The following is a 22938-nucleotide window of genomic DNA, read 5'->3' on the forward strand; positions in this document are numbered from 1 at the left end:
CAAGCTTTGCGCACAAGTGGAAAAACAAGTCCTACCGATAGGCTACTTAGGGAAGAGCTTCCCAAGGAGATATCTTGGGTACTCATGATGCTGAGGGACTAATGTGGTTCTGAGATCAAATAATACGCTGTGGAATTGGTGTCCCAAGGAACCCACAGTGGGAAAACACTATGCTCATGAAGATGCCATGGGTAAGATTGAAAAAGAAAGAGGTCGGGGTTAAGGGGGTCTTCAAAATAAAAAACTATGGACACCCTCCTGGAGAGCAGCATGGAGGAGGGATCTATGATGGTGTAATAATTGTGAGTTTGGGCTGGATATGCTGAACAAGTAAAGGTTGCCCCGGGCATCTCACAGCGGCATGCAGAAAAGCATCCTGATGCTACCCAGTTGAGGAATCCAAGACATCTCCTCCCCTCCTATCAGGGAGGGCAGGAAGGGGCTTCACTCTACAGAGAGGGTGGAAGCACAGCAGCCTTACATTGCAGCTAGGGTGCAGCAAGCCACAGCCAAGGCCAGAATTCTGCAGTGTCCCAGGAAGAGAAAAGTCTAGGTAGAAATCAGCCAATAACAGAGCACAAGCTTAAGAGCAGACAATGCAACTTCCAAGACAAAGACTTAGCAGAAAAGACTCTGAAGCTAGAAGCAGCTGTAACACAGGGGATGAGATGGTAATGGGTAAGAATAAAGAAGTAGAACATGAAGAGGGGCCTTTCACCATGCTGACAGTGATAACTATTTCTTTACTGAGGAGGAACCAGACACGATGTGGTAATCTGCTTTATATACTTTAAATGTAATGGGCCATAGCCAGGTACAGCAGGAGAACCACACACTTGTCCTTTTATCAAATCCAGAATGCAAAACCTTCTCCACTAGGTACTGTTCATAGAATTATCTGAACAGAAGAGACTTTTCTTAATCATTTAAGTCAAGATTCTATTGCTCTACGTGGGCAAATCAATAAGCTACACTGCCCTTATCCCTTACGAAATCCTGCCTTCTGTCTGGGCATGATAACATGGTTAGACAGGGTCACATGTTATATATATATGCAGAGTTTTTCACTGCAGCAAAATATAGAAATCAACATAAATATGCACCAATAAAGTGCTAATAAAAAGATTATGTTCATTCAGGCAATGGAATTCTATGCAACTATTTTAAAAAGGGAGGGAAGAAGTGCTCTAAATAATGATATGAAAGATCTAAGTCATAGTAAGCAAAGAAACAATGCAAGATAGAGAACAGTGTGTACATACAACAGGCTACCTTGTAAAATGGGAAGAGAAAAATAAGAATACACATTTTAGTTTACACAACACTAACACATATGTTGGTCAATTCCACTCTTATAACTTGCTGTTCAAGTCTGTATTACTATATGAATGGGTTTCCCCATAGGCCCTTAGAATTGAAATATATAGCTCCTTGATTTTTAAACACAGAGAACACATATGCATTTTATTTATTTTTTAATTAATTAAATATTTTTTATTGAGACAGAGTCACACTCTGTTGCCCAAGCTGGAGTGCAGTGGTGCGATCTCAGTTCACTGCAACCTCTGCCTCCCGGGCTCAAGCGATTCTTATGCCTCAGCCTCCTGGGTAGCTGGGAGGGCAGGCACCCAACACTGCTCCTGGCTAATTTTTCTATTTTTGGTAGAGATAGGGTTTCACCCTTTTGGGCAGACTGACCTCGAACTCCTGACCTCAGGTGATCTGCCCACCTTGGCCTGCCAAAGTGCTGGGATTACAGGCATGAGCCACTGTGCCCAGCCCACATATGCATTTTAAAAAATCATATGTAAAAAAGCACTGGGTTGTGTGTCCTCTTCTCCATGTCTACACGTAAAGCCTTGAAGAAGCTTGAAGTTGTTGCTGGAAATTACGTAAGGCAACACAACACTTTAGCCAGCTTGATTCCCTGAAGTTCGAGGAAGACGCTGTCCTGCAAACACCACATCACCAGACCCCAGTCTAGTCCACAGACCCTGTATAAAGTATCCAGTATCATCAACTGTGTTTCCATATGTATTCCTTATACATGCATAAAGAAACTGTGGAAGAATACCCAATAAGCTACTGTTACTAATACTTATCTTTAAGGAAAAGAGAATGGAAAACTGGTTTCTGGGATACAGGGATGGAGACTCTACTGTATACCCTTGCTATATGTGTAAAATTTTCGAACCATGTCAATACAATCCTATTCAGAAACAAATTTTTAAGATTCTGAAGTTAATAACCACCACCAAGATTACCGCAGAATGGCCAGAAGCCCGAGAAAGAATCGCAGGAGTAAGTCCCTACCAAGGGCACAACATCAGGAAGCAGGGTGTGTACCAGCTAACAGAGAATCCCACAAGTCCTGGGAACCCACCAATACAGACCTGCCTCAAGCTGGTAACCCAAGAACCCTTGTTCCCAGGACTATAGAGAGTGAAGAGATGAGGAAAGGCGGCCAGGAGTCCCCAGCAGTGCTGGCTAGGCCAGCCTGTGAGCAGACTGTGGCTGAGTCATGTTGCAAATCTACAATCCATGTCTATACTCTGTTTATTCTGCTTGCATTGGTTTATAAGGAAAGAATGCTTCTGAAAAAACCTCTATTCTTGTCTCAGCTGAATTGAGAGAAGGGGATTTTCCACAGCTCTGTTCCGATACACCATCTCCAGTGGAACTTGGCAGATGCTTCTCCACTTAAAAGCTACCTTCCCCCCACCAAAAAAAGAGGAACTCAGAGTGGAGACCCCATTCATTAATTCTTTGAATCTTAACCATTTACTGAAAACATAATGTTATGTGTTAGACATGGTGCTGGATGCTAGAAGAAAAGGATGAAACAGAGCTCGATGATTTCTCCTGGGCCCTATGAGAGAGTGATCTAGGCCACTCTCTTACAGGGCACAGGAGGTTCATCTTACCCAAAAGATGAGAGTAAAAAATATCAAGGCATTAGATACCTAGGCCAAAATCACAATGGGACAATTCACCCTGTAGCCTGACTTACTTTTACCAATTTAATTTGGAAAGAACAAGAAAGAAGAGAAAAGCTGGAAAGAGACAGCCAAATTAAAGAGGCTGTGGTTTGTGGTTCCCTAGATGCAGGAAAGCTGAAAATCCTGATTCCTAATACCTAGGCCATAAGCTCTGTTGAGGCTCAGGCCTAGAATCTGGCAGCCTCCCTTCCGCTTTTCCACTCTATCCTAGGGTTGCTGCCCTGTCAACAGAAAAGCAATTACTTGTTAGAACAAACAATCATCATCATCATAAGGAATAATAAACAAATTGCTCCTAGGATGGAACCCGGCATTTTTTCTCCAATTAAAGTTTATTGAGCACTTGCTGGGTGCCGGACACCACTGTCAACAATGTAGGCGTTCCCACATTTAAGCCTAAAACAGAACTGTAAGCAGCAATAATATCCTCAATTTTAATATACAAGGAAACTGACCCAAGCAAGCACAGGCCAGAGATAGCAAGTGTCTTGTTGAGATCAGGGAGCCCAGAGCTGCCTGGCTCTGCATCCTGGCAGCCACTTAGTAGCTGTTGTTAGCAATGACCCGGGAAAATTCACTGGTTCTTCATACTTCAATTTCCTCACCTAGAATGTGGGAAGGATAAGCATACCTACTTCACAGGATTACTGCACAAGTAAAATGGGTTAATCCTCATCAAATTGGTAGAATGCTGCCTGGCCCACAGCAAGGCTTGGCAAGCATGAGCTACTATGATTTCACCCAGGACTCTGAAGCCCAGGGTCTTGAAAACTCCAGCCCACTGCTTCTCACATCTTCCTACAAGTACAGCCACACTAGCATTTCCTACACTGGGATTGAAGACCCAGGAGAAATTCATAAAGCCGGTAATATGTTAGGTAGGGCCAGACCAGCTGATGAAAGGGTAAGAAGGTAGGAAGGTGGAGGCAGAGCTTTGGAGAAAAGAATTGCCGGGACGTGTAACTGACATGAAAGCAACCCCTCAGCCTCAGCAGCCCCCATATGCCATCTGTTTCACATATTGGACTTCCATGCCTGGTTTCATTTGAAAACAGAATTCTGCTGCTACCAACCACCACGACAAGCCACTGAGCTAGAAAAAGGGAAGCCGGGAGCTGAGGGTAATGTGAAGGGGACACTTACATGGGGCCTGACCAAAATGAGAAACTGAGCGTGAAGTTCAGCCAGAAGCCAAAAGGAGCCATAACAGGGGGAAAAATGGGGAAGCACTGACTGGTCTACATTATCTCACCCTTTCTCCCTCCCAGGCTGACCAGCTGAGACACCACCCCAGTTGACAGGATTTCCTGTTATTACACAGACCTGCAATCTCACGCCTCACCGTCTTGTCAACTCAGCTTCCCACTTCTGTGGGCTTAAAGGTAAAGGAGGCATTACTAAAAGCTGCAATCAAGCTGGTGGAGAGGCGCAGGGACAGCAGGATGGCAGCAGAGTGGGCAAGCGCAGAAGTGACAGAGGGAAATTACCTCGGACGGAGTCAGTCTGCCTTGCACACAGAGAAAGACCCAAGGCGGCGAAATCCCACTGCTTGTCCCAACTCTCTTCCCACATGAGGTTAAAGAGGATGAGGCAGCTTGAAAGAAGTGCTGCAGGTTAGCCAAGGTGAGTTGGAATAACCATATCAGTAGTTAATATTTCTGCGCCATCTGGCAAGTAGGGTTTGCCCCAAGTTCTCTGGCCCTGCACCCTGGCCCTTTGGCGAGGTCCGCCCAGACCGCCTCAAGATCCAGGAACAGCAGGGGTCCTCCAGAGTCCTGGGCCCAATGCTGTAGCTGGTCAGTGCCCATCTAGCCTGACTGCTGAATGCTCTGAAATCACCCACCTCACTTCTGCAATAGGATATGTTTCAAGGAGGCAGCTTCTCTTAAGCAGGAACAGATAGAAAGGCCCCCTCCCCTTCTCTGGTCCATTCCATGGGAGCCCATGGGAGGTGGTGTCCTTGACTCAGGACATGGAGTACTCACACCCTTCGGGTGTCTGCATCCTAGTGGGTGGCAGTGGGAATAGTGAGAAACATGGAGGAAACCGACAAAGAGCATTTATTGAGCTCCTAGTTATGTGGCACACTATGCTCGGCAGTCTGCACACAGAATCTCAAATTCTCCAACAGCCTCACAGGTAGGAGTGTATCCTCATTTTTCAGATAAGATTGATGCTCAGAGCTTTGCCAGGGGCCATACATTGGTAGATCCCAACTCAAATGGAGGCCAAACTAATCAGGCAGTGGTACCCCCCATGCCACAGGGGCAGGTGGGCAAGGAAGGGAGGCAAGTGAGTGTGTACTGTAAGGACCAAGAAAGTCCCTCTAAAGCCAGCAGCCAGGCCTCAGGTCCCCTGACAGGCTCCACACCAGACCGTGAGTCCAGTGCCCAGGTCTGACCTTTCCAGAGAGGCCGGAAACCTGGAGTTTTAGGTGAGATGTCCAGATTTCTAAACAACTTTTAGGCCAAACCACATGCGCCAACCCCATGGGTTTCCAATCTGCCATTTCTAACAACCCTTCTTAACCTGAAAGCAAGTCTGTTTCTCAGCCACAGCAGGTACAAAGTAGTAACACATCATCAGGCAGAGTCACCCGGACCAAGAAGAGACCTCATCTTAATCCCTCCAAAACTAGGCTCCTCAGAAGGGCAATGCCCCCCTTACCTCATGATCTATTCATGAACCTATGCCCAGGTACATCAAGCCCAAATCTGGATAATGCCAGCTCTGTGTAGCTCTTGCAGCCCACTTACTAAGGGTTTAAGTATGTGGGAGGCTTGGGTTCAAATCCCAGCTCAGGCACTTACACTGGCTACATGACTCCGGGTGAGTTATTCCACCTCTCTGTATCTGTACTTCCTCCTTGTAAGACAGGGATACAGTATCTATCTCACAGGGTGTGGGGAGTTTTAAAGGAGTTGACACATATGAAGCACTTGGAGCCTGGCACATACTAAAGGCTAAGCAAGTGTCTGCAGTTATCATTACCTCGTGGCATCGAGCCTGGGACTGGTCTATGGTATCAGCCTGTGAGTTGGATCCAGGCTCACCTTCCTCCCGGTTCCCTCCCAGCTCTCCCCGCTACTGTGGGTCCCCCTCCCCTACAGTCAACACTCTGTTAAAGAGATGGAAAAATCGGAGGTGGATTTCCCTTTGGGTTTCAGGCAACCAACTGACTCAGAAGGAAGATATTTCAACTCAGACCTGTCAGAGATCAAACACAATTCTTGGAACCTCCTCTTTCCTTGAAAATCTCTGGGGTTTTCTTCACACCACCTCCTCCCTCCCAACAAGAACAGAAGCAGGGTGGTTGGAGAGAGAAGGAAAATGTGCGTTTCCTGTCTCAGGCCGGCTGCAGATAACTCATCTCTGGTTTCCGGAAACCTCATCTCTGAGCATTTATTTCTGCAGAGAAAAAGTCCTCCCAGGGAGTTTGAGGAGGCGGGAGGGCATGGAGTGAGTGGTGGTGGCAAGAATGTTAGATCCTCAACTGCCCTGTCTGCCTGCTCCCACTTCCAATTTCAACTTGGGTATCATTTTCTCCTAGGTCTAATTATGTGCCCATCGTCCACACGCCCCCAGCACTCCAGATTCCACCATCACCCCTCTAAAAGCATTGCCTGAGAACTACCTGCCCCGTTCCTCTCTCATTCTGCTGTAAGATCTCCAAGACACAAACCACCTACTCAATGACCACCCCAGTATACAGCCCAGTACTGGGCAGAGCACTCCACATTTATTCAATAAATAAATCAATGAATCAATGGCCCCTCCTTTGACACACACACCCCAACACTCAAAGACTGAAAGCACTTACAAGAACATCGGCAAGCAGGTTCTTCAAAGAACCAGCAAACATCAATCTTGCTTTTTTCACACTTTTCTAATTCTTCTCGGTCACATAAAATCAGTGGGAGAGTTGGCAGAAAAGACTGCTTAGGGAGAGTGCGCTCCTGTGTCAGCTTAGCTGCTCTTGTTCTTGGAAGGGCTCATGAAACCCAAACCTCTAACCCAGACTTTTCCTCGCTGCCAAAATGCAGCCACATCAGGGGTGAGGCTGGAGAGGAGTGTTAAAAACCGCACTAACACCCCACTGAGAATTCAAAACAAGAAGACTCCCAGAATCAGCCCGAACTCCGGCAGATGGAAATTTAGGGAAGCCAGAATTATTGATTGTGATGCCTGGGGATTTAGCTAGAATACATCTATTCTGAAAGGTCATTTTCTCTCCTTGAGAGATATTACAATGTACAAGCTGTGCCTCCTAAGGCAGTTTCAATAGGAAATATTCTGATTTATGGTTTTCATATCAATAGACCATGTGCCCTGACTTTTACATGGGGCAACATTGGCCGCTATATTGAGGTGAGACATTTCTGATGGATTTTTTTTTTTTTTTTTGAGACAAAGTCTTGCTCTGTCCCCCAGGCTGGAGTGCAGTGTGGCACGATCTTGGCTTACTGCAACCTGTGTCTCCCAGGTTCAAGCGATTCTCCTGCCTCAGCCTCCCAAAAATAGCTGGCTGGGATTACAGGCGCACACCACCACACCTGGCTAATTTTTGTATTTTTAGTAGAGTCAGGGTTTTGCCATGTTGGCCAGGCTGATCTGAAACTCCAGACCTCAGGTGATCCACCCGCCTCGGCCTCTCAAAGTTCTGGGACTACAGAGTGAGCCACCGCACCTGGCCTGACGGATTTATTCTTAAAGTGTGGAGAAACCTGTCTTTGGATCCAATACTGTGTTTTAGAATTTGACCGTCCTCAGTCCCAAGTTCTTCCTCATAATTACTTCAAAGTCTATCTGCTAACATTTAAACTAGAGTCTATTTTCAAAGACATGTCTTAAATGGAAAGGCCACTTATAATAATGACTGCATTACAAGACCCAGTTACATAAAACATCTACCTTCCTAGTCATCCTTTGCATTGGCTACTATTTAAATAAATTTGTATTTCCCAGGTACGTACTAACCCTACAGATAGAAAGTGGCCAGGGTGGCTGGGATGAGTGACCCAAAGAATCTGATTTAGGCTTTGACCCCAGACTTGGATACTCCATCAAAAAGTTTATTACCATTTGGGTTCAGTAGAATGGAGAACTGAGAAAGTCATTTCCTCTTGTTCTTTTCTCTGTGGAAAGGAGAAACAGCTGGCTCTCCTTGTAAGAACTTAGCCTCACCCAAACTTCAACTCCAGGCACCACTCTTTGAGGATTCTGTCCCAGACTCTCTAGTTCAAAGTGAGCTCACCTCATCCAAACTGCTGGAGAAGTTTTTTCTGAGACAGGATCTTGCTCTGTTGCCCAGGCTGGAGTGCAGTGTGCATCATCACGCCCAGCTTTTCATTTTATTTATATTTTTTGTAGAAACCGGGGTTTCATTATGCTGCCCAAGCTGGTCTCAAACACTTGGACTCAAGTGATCCCCCTGCCTCAGCCTCCCAAAGAGCTGGGATTACAGGTGGGAGCGTGACACCTGGCCTGGAGTGGGTTATACACAGCACTATTCATGGGGCAATTCATCACATCGGCCTGTGCTCTCATGCATCGTACTCACCCATTATGTATCACTTTACAATTTCTTAACTGTTCACAGTAATAAGAATCATATGGCTAACATTTATTAAACCTTTATTAAATCACCAGACCCTGTACTAAGGATGCTTTTAGCATTATCTCAATCCTCCCAATGACCATGAGGTTAGTGCTATTATTATCCTCATTTCATAAAAGACAAAACAGACTTAGAAAAATGAGGTCACTTGCCCAAGGTCACACAGCTAGCCCAATCTTGATCCCTGGTTTCTCTGAATCCAGAAACTGCTCTCTTCGGTTAAAAATTTCTATTAAACTTAGCACAAATCCTCTTGCATATAACAGGAACTGTCACAACTGAAAAATGGGCTGAAGAACTGAGGCTTCTCTGTTTGCACATCTCTTTCTGACATCCCTACCATCCTGTGCCTCACCCTCTCCACCAGTCCTGCCTCAACCATGTTGAGTTGATAGATCTATTCTGCAAACAAGTCTCTTCCAAAAGGAAAATCAAAACCCAAGTGTCTACTTGAAAGTAACCAGAGAGCAGCCTATCTCAGTGTTTAAGATGCTGGAATAAAGGCAGCTGTGTTTACCTCCACACAGGCACTTGCTGATGTGGGAGGGCTAGCTTCATTCAACTTGGGACATCCAGGTCACGTCAATGCCTGGGAGATACTTCACATCCTCAGTTATATTCTGCGTCTCTGATGTGAAAGCCTATCTCCATCCTCTGGCCTTCTCTAAAATAGTGTGGCTAGAATGCAAGGTACAGAAACATGGGGAAGGAAAGCTCTGATTTTTTTTTTTTTAAGCTTTGGCTTATTCTGGGCTCAATTTATATCTGGGCACATAGTTTCAAACCTCAACCATATGTATTTCCCACTAGTCTGAAAAATCACTCAAGACACAGAGGAACATCTAGCAGCCCTAACGCCAACACTGGAAAGGAGGGCTGGGGGAGTGTCATGCTCCTCATGATGGGTGTTAGTCACAGGACGTGATAAGAGATGGGCTCACAGAGACCTCGGGAAAGGAACGATGGCAGAAAAAAAGATCAGGAACCATCAACTTAATCCTTCTCCCAACATAAGACCTCTCTTTCTGACACTACAATATAGTGTAAAGAACAAAGGTGTTGCTATGAGTCCGCCCAAAATTTATATGTCAAAGCCTTAACCCCCAATTTGATGGGATTTGGATATGGGCCTTTGAGAGATACTTGGGGTTAGATGAGGTCATAAGAGTAGGGCCCACATGATTAGTGTCCTTATAAGGGACATCAGAGAGCTCTCTCTCCCCATCGAGTGCAAAAGAGATCATGTGTACACACAGTACACATCTTCCAGCCAGGAAGAGGGCCATCACCAGGAATGGAAATGACCGGCACCTTGATCTTGGACTTCCCAGCCTCCAGAACATTGAGAAATAAATTTTTGTTATTTAAGTCATCCAGTCTATGGTATTTGTTATGGCAGCCCCAGTAAACTGCTACAGGTATCTAAGTCAGAAAGGAGTTCAAATCCTTTTGCCACTGCTCATTGCTGTGTGACTTTTATTTAATTTCTCTAATGCATGATTTTCTCATTTATCAACTACTCATAACAAAGGGCTGTGGGGAGGGTTGAATGTGTTGATGTAGGAGAAAGGCACCTAGCATTTTCTGGGACTCAACACTCTGAAGCAGCAATGCCTCCCCAATGCATGCAATGGCTGGTGTTATAAAAGGGCAGCTTCTTGGCCATATTCAATCCACAGATGTGTTTTGTTTGGCCTGCACAAATGTTTGGGGAAATTTGGATTATTTACCAACATTTAAAAGTCAGAAAATTTACATAAACATCTCAATTTCCAGTTCTTCTTGAAAAATAAGAGATGTATCAGTGGGCCTGTGTTCTACCAGGGTAATCCTCTTTTGACAGAGGGCACAATCTCACTGCCAGACACCCACGCCAGCTTCACCCATTCAGAAGACCTGCTTGGTACCTGAAGTCTTTTGAGTTAGCAGCCCCTGGGCTACCTGGGCTGATGAAAACTGGCTTGACTTGTACTTCTCCCAGCTGTCCATAAACAGAGCTTTTAAATACAATTTCAGGATCAGCCTCCCAAAGTGAAAAATAATTAGCACATTCCTGAGTCACTGTTTTATTTATTTATTCTTCTATTGTGAACTAAAGAACCTCATGGAAAGGCCAGAATTTTAGTTCTTGGAGAAAAATGAAGCTTTGCAATGTGTGTGTTGGCTGACCCCGCTTTGCCCCTGTCACTCAATTTCTTGGGGCCTCAGTTTCCTCCTTTGTAAAATGAGGCCTTGGGCTAGATATCTTTTGTCTTTTTCCATATTTATGTAAGTATGATGTGAAATTCAAGAACATGGATGGAAATTTAATACAATTCTAAAGACTTTAATGAAAGTAGAGCTCTTAAAACACCTCAATGACCTTAATGCAGGCCTTAACTAACAGTAAACAGGACCAGAACAATGGACTTGTTTATTGTTCTGCCCACTCCAGGGTTGGGTCTTTAGCCTTGAAGTTCTGCACTTAACATATCCAGAAACAAATGAATACCAGGGCATGAAAGGACCTGATGGAGGCCAGGCACGGTGGCTCATGCCTGTAATCCCAGCACTTTGGGAGGCTGAGGTGGGTGGATCACGAGGTCAGGAGTTCAAGACCAGCCTGGCCAAGATGATGAAACTCATCTCTACTAAAAATACTAAAATTAGCCAGGCATGGTGGTGGGCACCTGTGATCCCAGCTCAGGAGGCTGAGGCAGAGAATTGCTTGATCCCAGGAGGCAGAAGGTTGCAGTGAGCCGAGATGGCACCATTGCACTCCAGCCTGTGTAACAGAGCAAGACCCCGTTTAAAAAACAAACAAAAAAAACCTGATGGATCGATCTCCCGTCCCTAGAAGATCCTGGTGCTCTGAGCCCTGCCTGACTTGCTGCTATCATTTCACCAAAACATAGACCTAACTGCACAACTACCCAACTTCTGGTGTTCTATGCACATGGATGGGCCTTCTTTTGGTTCCTTGCTCATTGCAACCAGAGGAACTTTGCATGTGCAGTTTCTACCAACTGGAACCCTGTTCACCTAGGTAATTTCCATGGATGTTTCAGATCACAGCAGCAGCATCACATACACCATTCCTGGCCTCCTTGACAAAAATCAAGTCATTTTAACATATGCTTTCATCACATCAGCTGTGTTGGAGTAGCTGTCTTAGTTGCACTTTTACATTTCACATGTGTGGCTAGTTGACTAATGATTCTCTTCCCAATGCAGGAGGGCAGGGCCCATGTCTGTCTTTGGTCCTTGCTGTCTCTCCAGTGCCTGGCCAACAGAGATGCACTCAAATGTTTGCTGGTAAGTCACTTAGTAAAAGGAAGAATGCAATAAAACCCCAAGCAGTCTGGTTCCAACAACTAAGCTGAATTGCCTATTATGGTACCTAATGGTTAGGAAGGGCACAATAAACGCTTACAGAATAAATGACAGCTGCCATCTATCAACCCTCTACCCCTTCCCCCACAAAACACACTACACACTGAACAAATGATTCTCTATGGATCAGAAGTCTAGACAGACACAGGTCTCAGAACGCAACAGCCATGAAAGCAGCATAGCTGACAGAAGAAGCAATAAGAATCAAGCAGGAAAAAAACAAAAAAACGCTTAAGGCTCCTAAGGTGGTAGCCCCTATGCCCCTGCTCAGGCTTATAGGGGAAAATGGCACCAAGTCTGGCCTGCCACATACCTGATGTTTTCGTTCAGGGCATAGAGCTCGTTGCTTTGCAAGCCACCCCCTTTGAAAACGTTGATCACAGCAGTCTGAACGCTACAGGAAAAGAGAATAACCCCTGGTTAGAGAATCTCCCTTCTTGGGCCATTTCAATAGCAGCTCAGGGCTGAAGGTGGGTGGAGTGACCAGGAAGCTCATAGCACAAACCTGGCCACACTCTCCATCCATCCTCCATTTCCTCAGTGTCCTTGGGAAGAAAGGAAGACCGAAGCCGAAAGGACTCAAAAGCAGCCCCCGCTTTCTTGCAAGCCGGCGGGTCTTCCTCCCTTACCTCGCCAGCGGCCCTGCTGGTGCAGCCACAGTCAAGGGCAGCCAGTGGGATCTGATCGCAGGAAACTGCATGGGCCTGGGAGATTCCAAATGGCATTTCCTGCAACCAGAAGCTGACCCATGCCTACGGTTCTTTCACAGCCCCTGTCTTCACAGGGAAGCTTGGTGGCCTTGAGCTAACATGAACCGGTAAGTCCTTTCCTTTTTAACAGCACTTTCCTTGGAAGAATTTCTCGCAGGCCAGCCTTACAGGCCCCTCATATTTTCCACTCCTGTGAGGTGTACCGGCAGTAGAGTTAGTTCTTTGAGAGGCCATATCAGGGCTTACTCCACAGCCTCTGGGACGACAGCCCAGTGTTTCAGCAAAGGAGCTGCTTACGATCTTGTCTATATTAAGGGCCCTGGCCTTTTCTTTAAAAAACAGGGATCCATTTAACACCAAAACATTTTGGAGCCCCCTCTCTCCATCCCTATCATCAGAGTCGTGCTTTCTGTGTCCATTCATTGAAAATATCCATAATGGGCTGGGCACGGGGGCTCACGCCTGTAATCCCAGCACTTTGGGAGGCAGAGGCAGGTGGATCACTTGAGGTCAGGAGTTCGAGACCTGTCTGGCCAACATGGTGAAACCCCGTCTCTACCAAAAATACAAAATCAGTCAGGTGTGGTAAACCCAGCACGCACTTGTAAACCCAGCTACTCAGGAGGCTGAGGCAGGAGAATCGCTTGAACCCAGGAGGCAGAGGTTGCAGTGAGCCAAGATTGCACCACTGCACTCCAGCCTGGGTAACAGAGCAAGACTGTCTCAAGAAAAGAAAAAAGAGAAAAGATCCATAATGATCCAAACTACAAAGAATTCAGTTATGCTTCAAAATAATGATGCATTTAATTACTCCAAACAGTGTCTGCAAAGATTTGAAAAACAGTAGCCCACAAGCATATAAGACATAGTGCTGATTCAGTCTGCTCAATTCTTGGTGCACAAAAGGTTGGCTAGACACCTAACAAAACTCTGTGCCTCTTCCAAGCACCTGTGGCTCTCAGGTCTTCATAATCTTGGGTTTATGCCAATCATTTAATTTTTCACAGACATGTTTTATCTTCCCAAGTGGGAAGTAGGTTACTTAAGGTTTCTTACAGAAGCCCACTCTCGGATATGCTGACAGTTTCAGGTGTGACTAATGAGCATGAATAGTGACTGTAAATTCCAGTGCAACTGTCCCAGTCTGGTAAACTGACTCTAACAGGCCAGAGGCTCTCAGTGGTCTATTTTCTGGCTACTGAAACAAAGAAAGCTAACAGACACACTGGATATAAAAAAAACTTGCTCTCTTGGCCAGGTGCAGTAGCTCATACCCATAATCCCAGCGCTTTGGAAGGCTGAGGTGGGAGTGATCCCTTGAGGCCAGGAGTTCAAGGCCAGCCTGGGCAGTATAGTGAGACCCCCTCTCTTTAAAAAAAAAATTGCTTTTTTAATTAGCTGGGTGTGGTGGCATGTGCCTGTAGTCCCAGCTACTCGGGAGGCTGGGGCAGGAGGATCGCTCAAGCCCAGAAGATTGAGGCTGCAGTGAACTATAATTGCACCACTGCACTCCAGCCTGGGTGACAGAGTGAGACCCTGTCTCTAAAAAAAGGAAAAAAAAAGAAAATTTGCTCTCATCATTATTTACCCCCATAATCACGGCCTTCCCAGAATCAGCAGAAGCTCAGTCAGCCCCCGGATGCCTCCCTCCCTGCCATGGCCCTTGGCAGCCCTCCACCCCACATCCTGCGGCCTCCTTCACCTGTTCCAGGCTGAGCTGGAGCTCAGCTGCAGAGCCTGCCGAGTTGCTTGGAATCGGGGAAGGTCGCTGAGCACGGGGGAGCTCATGAAGCGCGGTCTAGGCCTGCGGAAGGAGCCCATCTTGTGGAACTCGACGGGCAGAATGGGAGCGAAGCCGCGGGTCATAAGTCCTGGTGACAGTTCAGCTTCACCTCTAGGACCAGAAGGTTCCGAATGCCCTCGAAAAGGGCTTCTCCAGGGGCTGCCTTCAGGGCCTCAGGCTTTCTTAAAACCACAAACGTAGCCAACACCTGAAAAGAGAGGGCAGCTTTTATTGAGAACTCCTGGCCTGAGAACACCTCTTAGAGGAAGTTGGCTGGGACTTTCCAGCCTAACTACCCTGAAAACAACTGCGGGACCCAACAATAGCATCTATTCCCTTGCAGGTTCCCATTCACAGGTTTGTACAGGTCTCTTTTCGGTTGTAACAGTGTGGTCACCCTCAAGTGGGAAGACAGTGACAATGGGGCCAGCCTAAGGCCAGTCCTGCAGAAAAATGATTTCTAAGCTGTGCTAGACTCTGGTTCCAATATGCACCATGAGTTTGGGCACTGCCTGGGTTCCTGTGGCCCACGATGTTGTGCAGTAAGAGATGGATTTTTAAAAAATGTCTCAAGGAGGACACAAGAGCTCCTCATCCTGGCATTGATGACCGTCCATGATATGCCCTTACCATGCCAGTCTGCATACATTGCTCAGTTTTTCTCAAAGTATCACTGACTCTTCACTCAGGCACATCTCACCTTCCCTTACCTGCTGTTCCTTCACTCATTTCATCAGGACACACTCACTGAGTGTTTGCTATTTATTAACCACTGTGAGTTGCAGAACATCCAAAGATTTCTAAGACCAAATCCCTGCCCTCAGGGTACTCAGTCTATGGAGAAGATAACTGTCTTCAAGTATTCACTCATGCAATAAATATTTATTGAGCAGCTACTATGCACAGGCACTCAGGCACTGGGAGATATAAGATGGCTCCAGAGGCCCTGGTGCACTGCCCCATGGAGCTCGCAACCAGCAGGCACTCTTCTATGTCATGCACAGTCCTTCCCCCATGCTTTTGCTCGTGCCAACTACTCCTCTTGCCCAGAATTCTCTTCCTTTTTCCCTCTGCTTATTTAAACCCAACTCGCCCTGCAGGGTTGGATTCAAGGACACTGTCCCCTTGTAGCAGTTGCTGGGAGACTTCATGGCTTCGCGGTTAAAGGCAGTGGCTTCAGGTTTGAGTCTTAACTTGGCCACTCCCAAGTTGTGTGACTTTGAACACACTGAGTCTGAAGTCCTCAGCTGTTACTAATGCCCAGTTTCCAGGACTGGAGAGATGAAATGAGATCATGTGACATGGCTGGCAGAATGGCAGAGCCATGGGCCTCAAGGACTGGCTATTTCCATTCAGATGAATTTCTTTCTTTCCTCGACACCTTTGGACCTGTAATTTCAGTCTCTTATTCTTTAGTGACTCTAAAGTCTAAATGAATGACTTAAAAGGTGAGTATTAGAGTTCAGCAGAGTGAAGGACAAAAGGAAACACCACAAATCTCATAGTCACTTTTTACTTGAGGGTTTAGTAGGTTTAGCCCAGAAGTATTTTCACTGCCATCTCTCTCATCAGCGAACTCTGCTATGTCCCAAAAACTAACGATGCAAGAAAAAGATATTCTAGCCTTAAGTCAACCTTCAGGTTGCCAGGGGAGAAGATTTTGCAGCTCCAGCCGGTTAGCATTTGAAGAAGGGGGAACCGAAGTCTCACCTCCAAATCAAACATGCTGTTGTGATCAGAAGAGTGAGTTAAGCCACTCAGATGGGCACAGAGGCAAGCCATCGAGAGGTAACGGGAGGTGTTAGCAGCTATCTACAGGCAACAGGCCTAGCAACAAGGAACTTGTAACAAGAAGAGGCAGAAAAGAAATGGCTTGTCCTGTCTCTTAGCTTTTTTCTTTTAAGGAAAGCAGACGTATGTCCTGTTTTCCTGTACAGTCTTTGCCCCTTCACCCCCTGCTCAGAATGAGTTCAACAGTTTTGTTAAACTTTATTAACAAAAGAAGCATAACAGGCCTGTCAAGTTTCAGAAGGCCTCAGCAGCTTCATAAATGCCACTGCAACGTGGAAAGATCTACACAAACCAACAAATGAGGTGACGAAGAAATAAAGCCACAGAAGGTCCTTCTGTATCCTTAAACTGGCTAGCTTTGGGATTTAATTCGCCCAGTAAAGGTCACATTACTAAGACAGGATCCATTTCGCTGACCTTCTTCAAATAGGCCTGCTAAGTGCAATTCACCTGTGTAATTACAGGATATTAACTCCCTTTATGAGGATCTTAAACAAGTTAATGGAGCTGCCTCTCATTCCATGGCACTGGTACAGGGAAGTAGAAAAGTGAGCAGAACGGATCGTTCCAGGTGTTTACCCACCACCTTCCTGCTGAAACACCCACTTCTCCAGGAAACTGTAAGACACTGAGAATCACAGGCTGGCTCCTGTCCCCATCCACTTCTCAATTAGTGTCCCCAGGCTGCCTAGTCCAGCAAAGCGCCTGGGCAGCCCCATCCACACACTCAGCCTCTCTTAAATAAGGGTCATTTTCAGCCTACAACTGTGGCTCCCGCGGACTCAGATAAACTTCAGAGTCACACACAACGAGTTGCCACTGACTCATTTTTCTCCTCTCGAATCCACCACTCTCAATCCTGACAGCTGAAGAGAATATGAAGCTGTCTTTGTCTCCACCGTTCCTACTGCTGGGCAGAGCCAAGAGACCTCCCCAGAGCAGCACAGGGAGGAAGGAGGAGGCCGTTGGGAGCATTCACAAGAGTGGCTTGAAGGGAGACGCTGATACACCCTGGGCTCACCTGCTACAGCGCTGGCCCGGCAGACGCAGGCCTGTCCTGACCTATATCTGACAAGTCAGAAAATGACAGAACAGACGGGGCCTCAGAGTGGGGCCAGTCCAGGTCCCATTTACAGATGACAAAGGTATAGCAAAGAAGCAAAGAAATACGTCCAAGGTGCTCGAGGCAGGAAGAGGGCCAGGACTGTGAGAGCTGTTCCCCGACACCTGTTTGAGCATGTTCCCCAGCTCCCACCTAGGCCATTCTGCAAACTCCTTGAAGACAGGCATCGGGCTTTATTCACCTCTGTATCCTCAAGACTAAGCTCACGGCTTAACCTGGAATCCCAGCACTTTGGGAGGCTGAGGTGGGTGGATCACCTGAGGTCGGGAGTTCGAGACCAGCCTGACCAACATGGAGAAACCCCGTCTCTACTAAAAATACAAAATGAGCCGGGCATGAGGGCGCATGCCTTTAATCCCAGCGACTCGGGGGGCTGAGGCAGGAGAATCGCTTGAATCCGAGAGGTGGAGGTTGCAGTGAGCCGAGATGGCACCACTGCACTCTAGCCTGGGCAACAGAGCAAGGCTTCTCTTTCTCTCAAAAAAAAAAAAAAAAAAAAAAAAGGCATCGGCTGCCTGGCTGACATGAAGCCAAGCATTGTCACAATACATAAACTTACTCAACCCTCACAAAATACCAGTTGAGCTGGGCACAGTGGCTCATGCCTGTAATCCCAGCACTTTGGGAGGCCAAGGTGGGCAGATCTCGAGGGCAGGAGTTCGAAATCAGCCTGACCAACATGGTGAAACCCTGTCTCGACTGAAAATACAAAAATTAGCCAGGCGTGGTGGCGCACCTGTAATCCTAGCTACTCAGGAGGCTGAGACAGGAGAATCGCTTGAACCCAGGAGGCAGGGGTTGCAGTGAGCCGAGATCGTGCCACTGCACTCCAGCCTGGGCGACAGAGCAAGACTCCATCTCAAAAAAAAAAAATACTTGAACATCAGAGAAGTTAAGTAACCTACCCAAAGTCACACAGCTAGTGAGTGGCAGATCATTGACTGGTGCCTCATTCTCCAGCCCATTCCCACTTTTCCATGCTAGCAAACTCAGCCAGAAAACCAGAATTGAAGCCACTAAGTTAGGAACTAAATTTCCTATCAAAAGTTCAATCTCATGCCCCTGAGATAAATAAACTGGCATAAGGAACTCTATGACCATATTTGATAGGGCAAGAGGAGTGGTGAGAAAGGATGAAAGAAGAAAGCACAGCTGCCTTAGACACCCACTCCCTATGAGCTGTGTGACCTTGATCAAGTTACTTGACCTCTCTGAGTCTCAGATTCCTCCCACATGAAATGACCCTGAGTGACTACTTGAGGGTTGGAGGAGGATTAAATGAATAAATATTTGTCAAGCACTTAGAACTGTACCTGGCAAATAAGTGCTACATAAGAGCTCGTTCAATAAATAAAATCATGTTGTTGTAGTTATTTCTAAATTGCCAAGCCGTGATAGCAGTGGGGATACAACAGCAGCTCCCTCTGCTTCTGGTGACGCAGTAGCATCTGGAAATACTCCACTGAGGAGCAGACAAGTCCTCTGAGCCCCCATTCCCGTCACAGTGCACCCAGGCTTGCCTCCTTAGCCCTTTGATAACTCATGACGTTATTTACTGACCCTACACCTCTGTGTAGCAAGTTCCTCAGTTTGAAAGTGTTTTTCTACACATGGTGTGCTTCTAAGTCTTACCTCAGTCCTGTAAGGCAGATGGAGCAGACAGTCTGTCACCAATTAGGAAACTGAGGCCTGAGCAGGTGCCTGACTCGGCCAAGGCTGGAAAGCTGTCAGGTCAGGGATTCAGCCCCGGCCGGAAGTCTCCCAGCCTCACGCCTGGCTCACTGTTGAGCCTGCCAGGAGATTCCTTTTTTCTTTTTTCCTATATATTTCAAAATATTTTCATTACGAAACATACTTTAAAAGTTTGTACACACACAAACATACATTTTAAATAATAATAATAGGCCAGGCATAGTGGCCAACGCCTATAATCCCAGCACTTTGGGAGGCTGAGACGGGCAGATTGCTTGAGCCCAGGAGGTTGAGACCAGCCTGGGAAATGTAGTGAGACCCTGCCTCTACAAAAAAAAAAAATAAAAATAAATTATTCAGGTATGGTAGTGTTTGCCCGTATTCTTAGCTACTCAGGAGGCTAAGGCAGGAGGATTGCTTGAGCCCAGGAGTTCAAGGTTACAGTGAGCTGTGATCATGTCACTGCACTCCACCCTAGGCAACAAAGCAAAAGCCTGTTTCTATTAAAATAATAATAATAATAATAAATAAATAATGATGAACTAGTACCTACTTAAGAAATAGAATGTTACCTTGGAAACTCTATGTGCCCCTATTTTTCTGATAATAGCATACTTGGTCATTTATTATAAAAAACATAAGCATTCACATAACTCTATGACAAACATAGTGAAAGGCCTCTTTCTAGCCACTTAGCATAGAGCAGCTCTAACCTGTAGAACTTCAAGATGACAGAAATGTTCCGTATTTGTGCTGTCCAATATGGTAGCCACTAGCCATATATGGCTATTCTCTATTGAGAACTTGAAATGTGGCTAGTGCAACTGAGGAACTGAGTTTTAATTTTATTTAATTGTTAATAGCTGCACACATGTGTACACACACATTCTTATTAGTATCCTAATAAGAATGAGTAATGTTTTTCTTTCCTTTTAATAACATGTTATGGCCATCTTCCCATATCACTACATATTGATCTACTTTATTATTTTTAATGGTAGCTTGACTATTCCATTTAGGAGGTATTACCTTTTATTTAACCAGTCCCCTATGGGTAGATATTTAGGGAGTTTCCCCTTTTTTGGTTACTGTAAAGAATGAGCACATCTGTGGGTCTTCGGGATGACATGACCACGTTTGTAAGGTGCCTTCTCAGCAATGGAACTTCTGAATCAAAGGGTCCAGAAATTCTTAGTTATGACTCTAATACCCACCCCCACCAGAGCCTAGAAATAGCATTGCAGAAAAGATGTTGAGAAGTATAATGCTTATAGCTCTGAAGGATGTACAGCCACAAATGTGTATCACTCAGAGCTCTGGGGGCAGATAAACCCTAAAATCAGTGGTCACTTTGCCATTCGCTCGCTGTGGTAGGCAGAAAAACATCTCCCCACCACCAGCAAAGATACACACACTTGTCACCAAAACCTGTGAATATTATCTTATATGGCAAAAGATGCGATTCAGATAAGAATTTTGAGAAGAGAAGCTGGTCCCAGATTATACAGGTGGGCCATAAACGCAATCACATGTGTCCTTATAAAGGGGATGCAGAAGTTACTAGAGACAGAAGAGGAGAAGACACAGACACACATAGAGAAGAAGGTGATGTGGAGACAGACGCAGAGACTGGAGTAATGCAGCCACCAGGAGCTGAAAGAGAAAAGAAGCAGATTCCCCCCTAGAGGGAGTACAGCCCTGCCCCACCTTAATTCTGCCCTTATGGCCTCCAGAACCATGAAAGAAATATATTTCTGTTGTTTGAAGCCATGAAAGCTGTGGTCATTTGTTATAGCAGCCACAAGAAACCAATACACTCACAGTGTGACCTTGGACACCTCTGAGCTGCAGTTTCTACATCTGAAAAGTGGGAATAGGAAGAGTTACCTTGGAGAGTTGTGATTACCAGAAAGATCGTCTATGAAGTACTTTGCATGGTTCCCGGAACTGTATAGGTGCTAGACACAGGTGCAGTGGAGGCGGAGAGAAAAGGCACCCGAGTCAGGCTGGTGTCACCACTTCCCGTGGGGCATTGAGCAGGTGATTTAGGATTTGCAAGATATTGGATGAGATGACTCAAGTAGGGCTTAGAATACTCCTTGAATACAGCAAGTGCTTGATAAATGCTACCTATGGTTTCTTTTATTGCCTCCATTACTACTACCCCTGTATTAGCCTGTTCAAACTGCTATTACAAAATACAGCAGCCTGCATGGCTTACACAACAGAAATTTGTTTTCTTACAGTTCTGGAGGCTAGAAGTCCACGATCAAGGTGTCCACAGGGTTGATTTCCTTTGGGGTCTCTCTCCTTGGTTTACAGATGGCTGCCTTGCAGCCATGCCCTCACATGCTCTTTCCTCTGTGCACTCATGCCCTTGATGTTTCTCTTTATGTCCAAATTGCCTCTTCTAGGACACACACACAAAAATGGAAAGACATTCCATGTTCACTGATTGAAATAATCAATATTGTTAAAATGTCCATACTATCTAAAGCAGTCTACAGATTGAATGCAATTCCAATCAAAATACTAATGACATTCTTCACAGAAATAGAAAAAAAATCCTAAAATTTATATGAAACCACGAAAGACCCAGAATTGCCAAAGTCTCCAGAGCAAAAAGAACAAAACTGGAGGAATCACATTACCTGACTTCAAATTATACTACAGAGCTGTAATAACCAAAAACAGCATAGTACTGGCATAAAAAACAGACACACAGATTAGTGGAGCAGAATAGAGAACCTAGAAACAAATCCATACATTTACAGTGAACTAATTTTTGACAAAGGTGCCAAGAACATACACTGAGGAAAGGACAGTCTCTTTAATAAATGGTGCTGGGAAAACTGGATATTCATATGCAGAAGAATGAAACTAGACCCCTGTCTTATATATAAAAATCAAATCAAAATAGGTTAAAGACTTAAACCTAAGACCTCATACTATGAAACTACTGAAAGAAAGCCTTAGGGAAACTCTCCAGGACATTGGACTGGGCAAAGATTTCTTGAGTAATACCCCACAAGCACAGGAAACCAAAGCAAAAATGGACAAATGAGATCACATTGAGCTAAAAAGCTTCTGCCCAGCAAAAGATACCAATCAACAAAGTGAAGAGACAACCCACAGAATGGGAGAAAATATTTGCAAACTATCCTTCTGACAAGGGATTAACAACCAGAACATATAAGAAGCTGAAACAACTCTATAGGAAAGAAATATAATAATCTGATTTTAAAATGGCCAAAATACCTGAATAGATATTTCTCAAAAGAAGACCTACAAATGGCAAACAGGTATATGAAAAGATCATTTAATGTGGTTTGGCTCTGTGTCCCCACCCAAATCTCATGTTGAATTATAATCCCCATGTGTCAGGAGAGGGACCTGGTAGGAGGTGATTGGATCATGGAGGCAGTTTCCTCCATGCTGTTCTCATGAAAGTGAGTGAGTTCTCATGAGATCTGGTGGTTTTAAAGTGTGTGGCAGTTCCAGCCTTGCTCTCTCTCTGTCTCTCTCTCCCGTCACTATGCTTTCCCTTTGCCTTCCCCCATGATTGTAAGTTTCCTGAGGCCTCCCTAGCCATGCGGAACTGTGAGTCAATTAAAACTCTTTGCTTTATAAATTACCCAGTCTCAGGTAATGCTTTACAGCAGTGTGAAAATGGACTAATACATCATTGATCATCAGAGAAATGCAAATCAAAACTACAATGAGATATCATCTCCCCCCAATTAAAATGGCTTTTATGCAAAAGACAGGCAATAGCAAATGCCGGTGAGGATGTGAAGAAAAGGGAACCTTCATATACTGTTGGTGGGAATGTAAATTAGTGCAACCACTAC

The 22938-nt window shown here is 45.5% G+C and overlaps 1 protein-coding gene across 12 annotated transcripts in view; it reads right to left on the bottom strand.

Annotated features, from left to right (window-relative positions):
* PRR5L (proline rich 5 like) overlaps positions 1-22938 on the bottom strand; it is an 87450-nt gene that overhangs the window by 48050 nt on the left and 16462 nt on the right. For 8 of the 12 annotated variants that reach the window (XM_024254931.3, XM_009246465.4, XM_063728480.1 and 5 more), the window contains 2 exons: positions 14401-14689; positions 12302-12382 (listed from right to left, as the gene is read on the bottom strand). In XM_024254931.3, the coding sequence (XP_024110699.1) occupies positions 12302-12382; positions 14401-14564 (245 nt within the window). In that variant the 5' untranslated portion in view covers positions 14565-14689. Of the gene's footprint in view, positions 1-12301; positions 12383-14400; positions 14690-19027; positions 19215-21331; positions 21498-22938 lie in introns of all 12 variants that reach the window. The other 4 variants (XM_063728484.1, XM_063728485.1, XM_063728478.1 and 1 more) reach the window with 3 other exon arrangements.

The sequence above is a fragment of the Pongo abelii genome, chromosome 9 (genome assembly GCF_028885655.2).
Source record: "Pongo abelii isolate AG06213 chromosome 9, NHGRI_mPonAbe1-v2.0_pri, whole genome shotgun sequence".
Taxonomy (NCBI): domain Eukaryota; kingdom Metazoa; phylum Chordata; class Mammalia; order Primates; family Hominidae; genus Pongo; species Pongo abelii.